The sequence below is a fragment of the Anastrepha ludens genome, chromosome 4 (assembly GCF_028408465.1).
Source record: "Anastrepha ludens isolate Willacy chromosome 4, idAnaLude1.1, whole genome shotgun sequence".
Classification (NCBI taxonomy): domain Eukaryota; kingdom Metazoa; phylum Arthropoda; class Insecta; order Diptera; family Tephritidae; genus Anastrepha; species Anastrepha ludens.
This window is the reverse complement of record NC_071500.1, coordinates 4,785,411-4,798,132: the sequence shown is the minus strand read 5'-3', so window position 1 is coordinate 4,798,132 and position 12,722 is coordinate 4,785,411. Positions and strand designations below refer to the sequence as shown.

Genomic DNA, 12,722 nt, shown 5'->3' with positions numbered 1-12,722 from the left:
ATTCTCCAGATATTGCGCTAACGTCCGATTATCACCTGTTCCGATCGATGGCACATGGTCTAGTTGATCAGCAGTTCCATTCATATGAAGACACCAAAAATAGCTTGATCCGTGGATAGCCTCAAAAGATGAACAGTTTTACCGCGACGGTAAATGAGATCTACCAGAAAGATGGGGAAAAAGTAGTAGCCAGCAATACTTTCAATGATGGGCAATTCAATGTAACAATTTTTTTTAGAATAAAGTTGTATTTTCATCAAAAAAACGAGAACTTAGTTGCTATTATGTGCGCATAATATGTATCGGGTGTTTCTTTAGCAAAATGTGTGGAATTGCTATTCAGTAGAGTTCGGCAAGCCATCATGAATCGTTTTTACGACAAACGTACACAGTTGAATCCCTTTGCTCCAGACCACTCCCACAAACTGCTCAAGCATGGCCTTGAATTCTAAGGATCGTCGTTACTTGGAATTTGTGTCGCTGTACGGGGAAGCTGAGTTTATCTCTTTACGAGTCAAGCTTTTCTCAATTTTTTGGCATTTGGTACTAATGCACTCGTGCGAATATCGTAATAGTATATTTTAAGGTTTTAAATAAAAAATTAAACAACCAAGGTTTTATTGGAAGTAGATGTCAACCTTATTCAAATATATATCTCGACCGGTGCTGTTTAAGAGATCATCCATCTGATTGCCGGATTGAGATATTTTATTTAGTTATCAAATAGTTTGAAGCTCTTTCACCTGTAGTCACTGGTGGAAAATTGTAGCTTTCAGATATCTTCAGTTCTGGCTAGGTTTCATTATAAATTATAACTTATAAAATTTCTTAGCTCAAAGCATTAGACAGTACAGAAAAATAAAATATTATGAGATCTGCAAGCTTTTACACCTTAAGAGGGCCACTGATTTCGACTTGAGCTTTCCTTTCATATGAATATACACTTCAGTTAAAAATTGAAACAAATATATATATATTTTTTCCATATTTATCAGTAAAGTTATAGCGCATATTGAAGAGCACGTCGTAGCTGCGTTTTGTTAGACGCACGGTAACTGTAGATGTCACTGCGAAAAGTTTAAATGTGTTTTTCTCAAAACAACGTTTTTCTGGTCTGTCAACGACCTACAGCAAATTCTATTTAACCGATTGATCTGGAATTTTCATCAGTTATTCCACACATCAGTAGTTCTAGGAGGTGCTACTTTCGTTTCTTTTCAGCCTTAACTTTCCATACTACAGTCTGGTTTCCACCCGAAAAACATGCCTTTTTTTCAAAAGTCCGCCACTTTGTTATTTTTCAAAAAAAATTTCCCATTGCGGCACCTGCCAGAAGGACAAGCCTGCAGAATAATAATCAGTCTCACTTTTTCGTTTCAGATGTCCTGAAGAGCTAAAATCCTATTGAGAAGCCACCTATCTTCTTTTAAGACGCTTACTTTGGTCCACACTACTACAAAAAATATGTCAAAAACAAAAACAAAATGTTTTTGTATACTATTGGATGCTAATAATTACATACTAATAGGACTATGAATAAGTTCGTGCGGTTTTTTTCGAAATTTGAAACTTTATTGACGTAAAATGGTTACAAATTTAATATTCAAAATATTGTCCATCGCTTACTACTACTTTTTCCCATCTTTCTGGCAATTCACGGATTCCCTTTGTGAAAAATTCGGTCGGTTTTGCCGCAATCCACGAATCGATCCATTTTTTGACTTCATCGTAATTACGGAAGTGCTGGTCAGCCAGGCCATGTTGCATCGATCGGAAGAGATAGTAATCGGATGGCGCAAGGTCTGGACTATACAGCGGGTGGGGTAGGACATCCCATTTGAGCGTTTCTAAGTATGTTTTGACCACTTGTGCAACATGTGGCCGAGCATTGTCATGTTGCAAAATAACTTTGTCGTGTCTATCGGCGTATTGCGGCCGTTTTTCTCGCAGTGCTCGGCTCAAACGCATCAATTGTCGTCGGTAGACATCCCCCGTAATCGTTTCATTCGGTTTCAGTAGCTCATAATACACAACACCCAGCTGGTCCCACCAGATACACAGCATAACCTTCAGGCCATGAATATTCTGCGCCGACGTCGATGTTGAAGCATGGCCAGGGTATCCATACGTTGCCCGACGTTTTGGATTGTCGTAATGGACCCACTTTTCATCGCCAGTCACAATTCGATGCAAAAAACCCTTTCTTTTGTGCCGTTGAAGCAGTTGTTCGCATGCCATAAAACGGCGTTCAACGTCTCTTGGCTTCAATTCATACGGCACCCAATGGCCTACCTTTCGGATCATTCCCATGGCTTTTAAACGTTTGGAAATGGTTGATTGATCAACTCCCAAAGTTTTTGCAACCTCTTCTTGCGTTTGAGCCGGATCTTGATCGAGCAATTCCTCCAATTCGGTATCCATGAACTTTGGCGGCGCACCCTCGCGTTCTTCGTCTTCCAAGCCAAAATCACCACTTTTAAAGCGTGCAAACCACTTCTGGCACGTTCGCTCAGATAGAGCATGCTCACCATAACCTTCCACCAAGATACGATGACTTTCGGCTGCTTTTTTCTTCATATTAAAATAATGAAGAAGAATTCCCCGCAAAAACACATTATTTGGCACGAAATTCGACATTTTCAAGTGTGGTAAAAATATTGTTGTTTACGCTTCAAATAAAAAACTTATACTGACGTTTGTGCCTTACGACAGTAGCTCTCCAATGAATGTTTGGAAATGTGGATCGATGGAATAATAATCAAGTTACGCCATCTGTTGTAAAACCGAAACGAACTTATTCATAGTCCTATTATAAAATCAAAACAGTCTCATTTTATTTTCGTAAAAAAAATTCCTAAAAAATATCTATAATAAATGAGTATTTCACCTTCAACAAAAAAGCTCAAATAGAAAAATTTCCATAAAATTAAGCACATCCCTAATGCGTACGTATGCACGTTTAAGCACCGCACATTAGATAACAGTGTTATTAAGAGCTGTTGGCTCATTAAAATTAATGACAATTTAGTTAGTTATCTCACCCGATGTGGTGCGCTCAGCAGACGGAGAATGGTGCCCAATTGCGTGGCCAGTGGCATTGTGGCGGCAAAACCATAGGTCGGAGCACGCGTCGGTATCGGATACATGGATGTGCAATTGAGCGGATCAGTGTCGACCAAATACTGCACCCGCAGTGTAATCAATTCATCTGGATCCATTTTCACTATCATTTTGTTTGTTGTTGTTGCCGTATGGAGCGATTGCTCGCAAATACTCCAACCCTGCGATTATTTGCCTCTGATTTCGCGTTTTACTTTTCGTTGTTTCGTTGCTTTTATTATTCCACTTTTATTGCTATTATCTCATGCACTTTACATATGCACGAACACACACGCACGCACGCACAAACACAAGCACACTAATTCACTACTGCGTTGGTATGTCGACAAGTGTGTGAGAGTTTTCGCTTTCCGCCACTTGTGAACCGTTAAATAACATGTTAAACTGTGACTAACTTGGCTAACTTGGTCGTTTTGCTTTTAGCTCATAATTTACGCAGCTCATCACTTTTTTCGTTTATTTATGTAAACCTTTGTCTCTTACGTACATATGCACATGTGTAAGTACATACGTGCACACACACACACACGCATGTACGCTTAGGTGTATTTCACTTTTCCTTTGTAAAGTGAGTTAATTTAGCAAATCACTTTCATTGAGGCACTTTGTGTTTATTCGTAGCTTTTTGTTGTCATCAACAGTGGACTTTTGTTAGCAAAAGATCTAAAAATGAAAGGGCAGACAAATTGTTTTTTAACATTTACAGACATTGCAGCTGAGTTTGCAGCTGAGAGTTTTGCACAACGTAGAGATTTGAGTCCAGCTTTTCACTGCGGTGGCGTTAATTTTAAAGATTTTCGGTATTTTCGCTGCTGCTCGCCGCTCGTTTGACTTTGTGACATAGAAGATATTTTGTTATTTAACAAACCAAAAAAAAAACAAGGAAATTATTCAATTTTTGAAGGTCTGCACACTTGTGACATTAGAGTTTTTAGTTTTTCTTACAAAAAGTTGCATTCAACCTTTTTTTACATAAACGACACACTGGGATAAGTTTCACCCCAATTCATAAACTTTTTCCACAAACGAAGTTAACATTTTTATTTACACTTTTCTTGTAAGTATTTGGACAAATACATTTAAAATTAATTGTTTAATTTAATTTGTCGAAAGATATCAGCCTATTTCATAACAAGTTTGGATTTTGCCCTGCCTTATGGAAGGACAGAATATTAACCCTGGCCAAACAACTGTCTGGCTTAGATGTCAACAACCTGATAAGGTTCCTGGTAAACAAGTTGGCAGCGAGGATGTGGCAACAAAATGGTGCGGAAGCGCTAGTTGGATTCTGGACGAATCACCACTTAAACCAACCAACCAACCAGGGTTTGCATTCTCAAAAAAATATATATCGGAGAACATTTTGCACTTCAAAAAACTATGTAAAGTAAAAATAGCACTACATGCAGCGCGGTGAGATTCAGATACATAGGAAGCTGGGCAACAAGATCGCACGAGCACAGCAAGATCCTCCTGTTCAAAAACAAATCAGACTTCACAATCCCCGACCTTAACTTCAAAAAAGATTTTACGGTACGGTGGAACACGTAGAGGCGGAGGAAGGGGTGGTGTGGCAGCTGGCCTCTAATCGGAGCCGCTCAAATTATCCAAATCAATTCGACTTTCTGACTAAAAAAAATTTGAACAAACCCAAGTCTTACTTGCTTACCACGCTTTGCCTACGTAAGTTTGGAGTTTTGACTCCCAAGTCAATATTACTCTTGCATTACTAACTACTTAGCAAACTATCTATACTTATTTAAATAAATTAGATTTATATTTAGAGGACTTCTTAATAAGAATTTTTGAAGTGAAACTTCTTAGGCGTCGATGGACGAGCGAGAATGGAGAGTAAAATTTCAAGGCCACGCAACGTTTTGGGCATTTTCGTTCCGCGAGAGAGAAAAAAGATATAACTTATTACATACAAAAATGAATTTTTTTTTAAATTAATAATTTAAAAAATGGCGCTGAAGTTGACCCGTCCGAAAAATTGGATCTAGACGGTGTTGTCCATTTTGGCTCTTCTATTTATTTGAAACACAAAAACCAAAAACAATTATTGAATAGTTATTGTTTGATTTTTTTTTTTTTTTTTTGACAACACCAGGTCGAAAAAATCGTGGCATATTTTCGAAATATCGAAAAAACAAAAAATCGATTTTTTGAAATTTCTGCAGGGGACCCGGTGGTCTTAAGTCACAATTATTACCCATGACTAATTTGGGACACTGCCGTTTTTATAATTTATTCAACTAATGGAAATGTTTTATGGGCAAATATTTGTTTATAGCCAAAACGAACTTTTGAGACGACTGACGCAATAAAATTGATCGTAGATATTGTTTACAAGTAATAGCATTTTAATTTAGCTAACAACAAGCATTGATGCCAAGGGGGGCGCTCTAGTAGCTGGCATATACAGTTTACTGCCAACACCCGTCCATTATGCTAAATGCAAAGCATACAAACTAATTCAAACAAATTGCCGGGTACGCCCAACAAACAACATAATTACAATTCATCGCTGCAAGTTAATCGATGGCTCACACACACATATGTATGTACACACATGGACTCGCACTCGTTAGCTAGCACATCAGCACGCAGTGCTCTCACCCACATTTTCCTAAAATCGACGATATGACGCAGCTGAGACGCCGAATTCGCTGAGTTGGCTCACTTAGCAAGTTGAATATTCGCAGCTTTGTTCCATTGCTGCCTGACTTTGGCTTCACTTTCACGTATTGTGTAATTCACAGTTTGGGTTTGTGCGGATGTGTTTGTGTATAATCGCATGTGCATATGTGCTCGCACCATAAACCGTTGCTTGGAATGTGAGCATGCAAAGTGGAGAACATTGAAATAGCTATGAATTCCCCTCAATGTGTAAGAGATTTCAAAGAATTTTGCACCACTAAACCGAGAAAGCTACAACAACGCTTTTGTTTGCTGTAGAAAATTGACCTTCATGTGGGTATTTGGTGAAGAGAACATTGGACTTTGTAGTGCTTTTTGATGTATGAGCCCACCAGTCGTCGAGGTTTTCCCGTTAAAGAGGAGAAATTTGAGACTGCTGCTCTTCGTGTGCATCGCCTCAAGATCGGAAGCCAAAGGTTAACAGTTCAGGTGTCAGCACTAATTGAAGATGAGGCTTAGGTTATGAGCTAAGATTTTGTGAAAAATAATTATATTGAAGCAGAAATATAGTGATTTTATTTTTGAAAAAAGAAAAAAAATGGTTGCTTTTCCAACCGTAAGGCGACCTCTCACTTCTTTTTTCTTAGAATACCGAGCCGTCGCTCTTGTGAGCATTTCAATACTTCAAAATTCGATTTTCGATATTGCAAAAGTATCGTTTTATTCCTTGCAAAGCATCATTTTCGAACACTTTTTCCCACTCGTCCAACCCACTTTCCTTGCATCAAAGTGTCAATTGACAATTTATTTCCCGTCAAATGGAAAATAATAAACCGAACGGATTCAAAACTGATTTGTTCAACGATTATGTTTTCACATTTACACCATCGTATACAACGTGCCTTACGACGGAGATGCTGCCGCAGCGCGTCGAATATTTGCGCACAAGCGCTGCAATACTGCAAGCACGGTGAGCCCGCTGACGTACTTGAGCTCGTGGAATTGGCAGTATCAGAACCAAAAGACACAGAAGTGCTGGTAAAGCTGCTGGCCGCACCCATTAATCCCTCCGACATCAACACCATACAAGGCAAATATCCAATAAAGCTGCCCCTACCAGCCATTGCCGGCAATGAGGCTGTAGCAGAAGTACTGCGGGTTGGCGAAAAGGTAAAGCAGCTTAAACCTGGGCATCGCGTCGTTGTGGTGGAGAATGCACTGGGCACTTGGCGCACGCACGCCACCTTTGCAGAACATCAGCTGATGTGCGTTTCCGATAAAATAGATTTGGCTGCTGCTGCCACGTTGGTCGTAAATCCACCAACTGCCTACCGCATGCTGAAGGATTTCGTGCCACTTGCCCAGGGCGATTGTGTCATTCAGAATGGTGCCAACAGCGCGGTGGGCCAAGTAGTACATCAACTCTGTAAAGCGTGGGGGCTCAAGTCGGTCGGTGTGGTGCGCAATCGCCCGAATTTCGAGGAGTTAAGAACATATTTGAGGGTATTAGGTGCAACTGAAGTACTCACAGAGGAGCAATTGGCGCAGACAGACATCTTTAAAAAAGCGTTGCCAGCTCCGCGTTTGGCGCTCAATTGTGTTGGTGGTAAGAACGCATCGGATATAGCAAAACAACTTGCACCCATGGGGGTGATGGCCACTTATGGCGGTATGTCGCGAAAGCCAGTAATGGTGTCAACGTCGGCGCTTATTTTTAAAAACGTATCGTTTTGTGGATTTTGGATCACGCGTTGGATGAGGGATCACGTAAAAACGCCTGTACGTGAAAAAATGTTCACCGACCTCACGAAATTGCTGGAGCAGGGCAAATTGAAGGGAGTCAAGCATGAGATGGTGCCGCTAACAGAGTACAAAGCGGCTGTGGCGGCAACGTTAGACATAAAGGGGTTGGTGGGAAAGAAATACATTTTGGATATGCAATGCTAACCAAGGCCCCGTGTGTTGAATGTGTAGTGATTACATAAATCTATTATTAAATAAAATTATCCGGATTATCGAGTGCAAAAAGGACCAACGTAGTTGTTTATACGCATAGTTTTAGGAAGACAACTTGAAAGTTTGACAGCTTAGATTGCTTTCTGAACGCAAAGCTTGTAAGCCAAAATGAGATAAATCTTCTAAAAAGGGTTCCATTAGTCTTCTAAATGATTAAATGCCTCAAAAGCGTCAAAATAAAAGCAAATTTCAAGTAATAATAGAGAAAAAGAATGAAAGCAATGGAAAAATAAAATCAGGAACAAATTTAAACGAATAAGCCGCAATGCTTTTTTCGTACCACAGTGTGGTATGAGGGTCAACAGAACAAATTTGCTCGCTTAATATAATTTTTACGTTTGAGTCGAAAGGAATGCTCATCAGCATTCTGGAATCACCTCAGCACCTTCTTCTCAGCTGCCCCTTCTTCCTTTTCCACCTGTGTGGTTCTTTTCCTTCTGTTTTTTTTTTTCAGACAACAGGATTTGCCAAACTTACTCAGTTGAACAAAGTGCAAAACTGATCCGGTCGTTCATGCATTTTGTGCATTGCGTAATTTTTTTCATCCCGAGCGATGAAAGACATTTTCACCTAAATGGCTTCGTTAAGCAGCCACATTCAAGGACACCTACCAACCCACAACGAATCGCTGGTTGGTATGGTTTTTGGGCTGGCAGAGGGAGTTATTGAACCGCACTTCTTCGAAAATTATGCCATGAACCCCTGGTTAACTAATTTTTTATTTATTTCCCACACAGTGCACGAAACAAGGTCCATATTACTAACTAATTTCCCAGGCCGTATAATCTCACGAAATAACAAGGAGAAATGGCCGCCAACACCTTGTGAATCGATACTATTAGACTTCTTTCTCTTGGGCTACCTGTAAGGTATGATCTACGTCCATTAGCCTGAGCGGATTCAAGAGGTACAAAACAAAAGCATACGCGTTACAAATGTACTTCCGAACTAAGCCAAGAAGTTATGGAAAATTTAGATATGCATATCTTGGACATGTGTGAGCACAGGAGTTTCATATATAAATGCCATAGACTGAAAAACCTAGGTAGGTAGGTAGCTGGAATGGTTAAAGTGCCAGTCTGACACTCCCCAAGTATCACTAAAGCGCTGTTTTGATGTCATTAAGAGACTTCCTACAGGCAGACATCTACAGCCAGCCAGAGCTGCTAATATAATGGAGAAGATTGATGGGATTTATGTTGGCGCACTGGCCCAGGCTGTCCAAGAAAGGAGCGCCCAGTGACCTTAGTCATCTAGCTGCCAAGCCCGGACATTTACAGAGAAAGTGCTCTATAGTATCCTTCTCTGAAAGGTGCCCACAGCTTCTGCAATGGGGTTAAATGGTAACGCTAGCTTTTCCGCGTGTGTGCCAATCGTCCAGTGACCGGTAAACACAGCTACGAGTTTGGAAATTGAATGATGAGGAGTTCAAAAGACTTTCTGGGTCCTTTGTATTTCGTATTGGGGCCATAGGGTTTTCGAAATAGCACATGAAGAAATGGAGTCCCATCTTTTCTGCGATTTTCTGAGAAATAATTTATGCAGTTCCCCTTTAACAACTGCCAGAGGAATGCCGATGACCGGATAGGAGGTCTCTGAACCGAATTCAGTCCCAGTCCCCTTCATGGCAAGCTCATCAGCAATTTCATATCCCTCTATGTTCCTATAGCCTGGAACCCAGATCAGAGAAATGTTACCTGCACACCCAAGAGATTTGATCTCCTCCTTACAGGAGTTTACTAGTTTCATTCTGCACCGTGGTGTCGTCAGAGCCTTAATCGCGGGTTGACTATCGGAGAAAATATTAATATCTCCCTTGTTCCAGCGTTCCCCAAGCATTTTGCATGATCGCAAAGACTTCTGCCTGAAAAACACTAGCAGTGCTCGGCAGTTTAAAGGACTGCTCCAACTCTTGATTCCATCTTGAAACCGTCAGTGAAGACAGAGGTGCAAGCTTCGTTGCAGATTTCCCCCTCAATCCAATCCTGCCTATTTGGAAGGATTGCCCTAGCACGGCCCTCAAACTCTAGTTTGAGGATAGAGAGATCTGTTCGAGGTTCGGAGAAATACGGTATTAACTGCCAGAAAATGCTACTGCAAAACCTAATGAAATTAAAAACAAATCATATCGAAACATTTTTTTTTATGAAAGTCAAAACTTTTTATTTACAAACGAAAATCTGCCTTTTTATTGAAACACCTCACACCTTTAATCGGAAACGTATACGCTGTATAATTGGCCTTCTACACTGATATTCTATTATTTTTTTCTTTGGGCGGCACGACGAATCCATCATTTAACTATACGTATCACAATGTGACCTTGGTTTGCTTGATTAGCACGCCTTGACTTCTACGAAACCCTCGATTTTTGCAGCTTTGGAAAGCATCTAGCAAAATGTATCCACACCCAGCCAATGTTAAAGTTAATCCCCAGCATTCATTGCTTTCCATAAAACTTTTATGTGCACAATGCCATTTCCAAGCGAAAAAAAAGTTGCGCAAGACCTAAATCTTACGGTTACCCACACTTCCTTGTTTTCCTTGGCTTTTTTGCGCCACAAACCCAAAGCGGTTTTACCTTTTCTACTTTTGCTTTTACCTTATTCGTATGAATTTCTTCGTTTGCGTGGGAACATAACGAAATAAAGGAAATACCCGTTGCATGTTTGACTTCAGCCGGCAACTAATAGCCAACTATAAGCCACGGGCTGCTCCCAGTTAATTCATCGTGCAACGGCCAGACGAACTACTTACACTCGTCGTATCGCCTTGGGAAGCAGGAAGCAGCAGGTAACACAAAATGAATGAATTCGTGTTTGAATGCATTAAAACCAAACGGCAAAACACCAATAATCCGCCAGGTCAGATCATCGATAGGAAGCCCACAACGGAAAGGGGCACACAGCAAGTAGAAATTAAGTCGGAACGGCATCTGGAGCGGCGCAGAAGGCGAATGAAGTGCAGAACTTTACTTTCCATGCGAATGTGCAAAAGGCAGCTGAAATTGAAGTTGGAATTGGAAGAGCAGTTATGCAGGGCAACAAGCGTAGCGTCAACACGAGCAGGTGCGATTTGCTGGCGCAACTAAAGCAATAAATAATTGCAAAAGAGCGCGCAAAGGCACAGCAAAAATTAATGGAAGCAAAAGTGTAAATAAAACGCGAAAAGCAAACATGCGAAAGAACGTTGTTGAATGGAAGAGACGAAGGTTGCTCGCTGGCGTTTCGCTGCTGCTGAATTTGTGCGCCGTTGAAAAAACGGCTTAAAACTTCGTGGAAAGCAACGAAGGTACACGCGATATTCACTTCGAATTGAAACTTATTTCATTCCTTTTTGTGATTGCACTTTTTATTTTTTGGTTTTGCCGAAACAGTGGCAATTGAGGTTGAAATTCGCTGTGCGAGGTATGGCGTGAAAAGGGAATAACCTGTTGGGGCCCCAACAGCAACAACGATTAGTCATACCGATTTTGCGCCACTCTGCTATTGTATGTCTTCACAGCGATAAATTAACTTTATTATGAACCGGCAGTTATACAGATGGACACACACACATATGCAGAATACGAGCGTGCAGAAAGACAGGCTTATAAAGTTTAAAATTTTTAGATATTTTTGATTCAAAGTATCCATTTTTGCACTTACAGACGATTGATTAAAGAAATTTAATGCAATCAATTGCCGAGTGCTAAAGAGGCAGATAGATTTGAGGTTTGCACTCCGACCTTTGGGTCTTTTGTGCTCTCTACTCATCACAGTACCTCATCCAAACCCAGTTCCTTTATTAATCTTAAGATAGAGTTGGGTTGCGCTGAGCGAATGTGCTTTATTCTGGCTGCAATTGGGCGAGATGTCTCAACCTTCTGCGCGCTATAGCATTCAAGGGGAAGACGAATTGGGGTCTCCGGCGATTGGTCGTAGAAGCGACAAGAGCCAGTGGACCATACCTCAATCCTGTGTAGATGAATGCGCAATCTGTAATGAACCGGTGCTTAACTTCACAGGATGGCAGTGCTTTGAGTGCCGCTTGACTGTCACTCAGAATGACAGTTCGCTCATTCCGGGGATGCCTGCCTAAATTGATCTCTGAAGATAGACAGTGGGCATACACATCCGCTTGGAGAACTACCCATCAGCACATAACGCTTGGTTGAGCTTTGCCAAGTACTAAATGACTTCGTTTTTGTGATTTAAAAAGTTTGAAAGAAGACGATATCTATTCGAGTATACATTTAGGGCGGTTCACCCAACTAACCCCTAAGATTTCAGTTAAATTTAACTTGCCGATAAACGCAATCCAGTTCTTTCAAAAACGTTTTAAGCTCTCGAACTGACATATTTCAAAATTTGTTGATCTGGCATTTAAAATTTGTGTAAGGCCGGAAACAGAAGTGCAGCGGGACAGCGGGTAAGCGGCTGAAAATCAATCCTGCCCACAATTCTGTACAATTTCATGCTGTTAAATGTGTTCAGGGGGCACCCGTTACCCCATTATCCGCTGTCCACTACAGTTTTGTTCAGGGGGTTAAGTGAGGCTAAAATTAATTAAGACGGCATAAATAAGGAACAGCTAGTTTTGCTCACTGACGGTACCAAACTTCAAAATATTAAATGAAGTAAAGTTCTGAAAGCTTTCCGCTAGATGTTTCAAGCACGCCATATCTCACGATCTCTACATTGCGTTTGGTCCTACTTGCCGGCAATTTAAAGGTGGCATCACGCTTAAAATAAATTTAACTGAAAGTTTTGAATTTGATGTGGTCAGATGTGGGTTACGAGGGTCGTTTGAGAAGTCCTCACAAAGTCAGAGATATGACACTACTGGCGCATATTGAGGTTATGTTTAGTTAGTGGCATCCCTTGGAAGAACTCGCACCAAGTTTCAGACAGATCGGCATATTTCTTTGTGTTTGACATTCATTGGAATCGAGAAAGTCAAGTGAT

At 40.7% G+C, this 12,722-nt stretch overlaps 2 protein-coding genes across 10 annotated transcripts in view; one reads left to right on the top strand and one right to left on the bottom strand.

The window, feature by feature from the left end:
• The window catches only part of LOC128862087 (FH1/FH2 domain-containing protein 3), a 228,145-nt gene that overhangs the window by 86,795 nt on the left and 128,628 nt on the right, over positions 1-12,722 (bottom strand). For 3 of the 9 annotated variants that reach the window (XM_054100510.1, XM_054100509.1, XM_054100508.1), the window contains exon 1: positions 3,042-3,783. The exons of the other annotated variants lie outside the window; for them this stretch is intronic. In XM_054100510.1, the coding sequence (XP_053956485.1) occupies positions 3,042-3,230 (189 nt within the window). In that variant the 5' untranslated portion in view covers positions 3,231-3,783. Of the gene's footprint in view, positions 1-3,041; positions 3,784-12,722 lie in introns of those variants that run through there. 9 annotated transcript variants of the gene reach the window in all.
• On the top strand, positions 6,628-7,707 carry LOC128862304 (enoyl-[acyl-carrier-protein] reductase, mitochondrial-like). Its single transcript, XM_054100860.1, has one exon. It carries the CDS (start codon positions 6,628-6,630, stop codon positions 7,705-7,707), a length of 1,080 nt encoding a protein of 359 aa, XP_053956835.1.

Bases quoted from the DNA above. Each gene is read 5' to 3' on its own strand.
- LOC128862304 (XM_054100860.1), top strand. From the start codon at position 6,628: ATGTTTTCACATTTACACCATCGTATACAACGTGCCTTACGACGGAGA.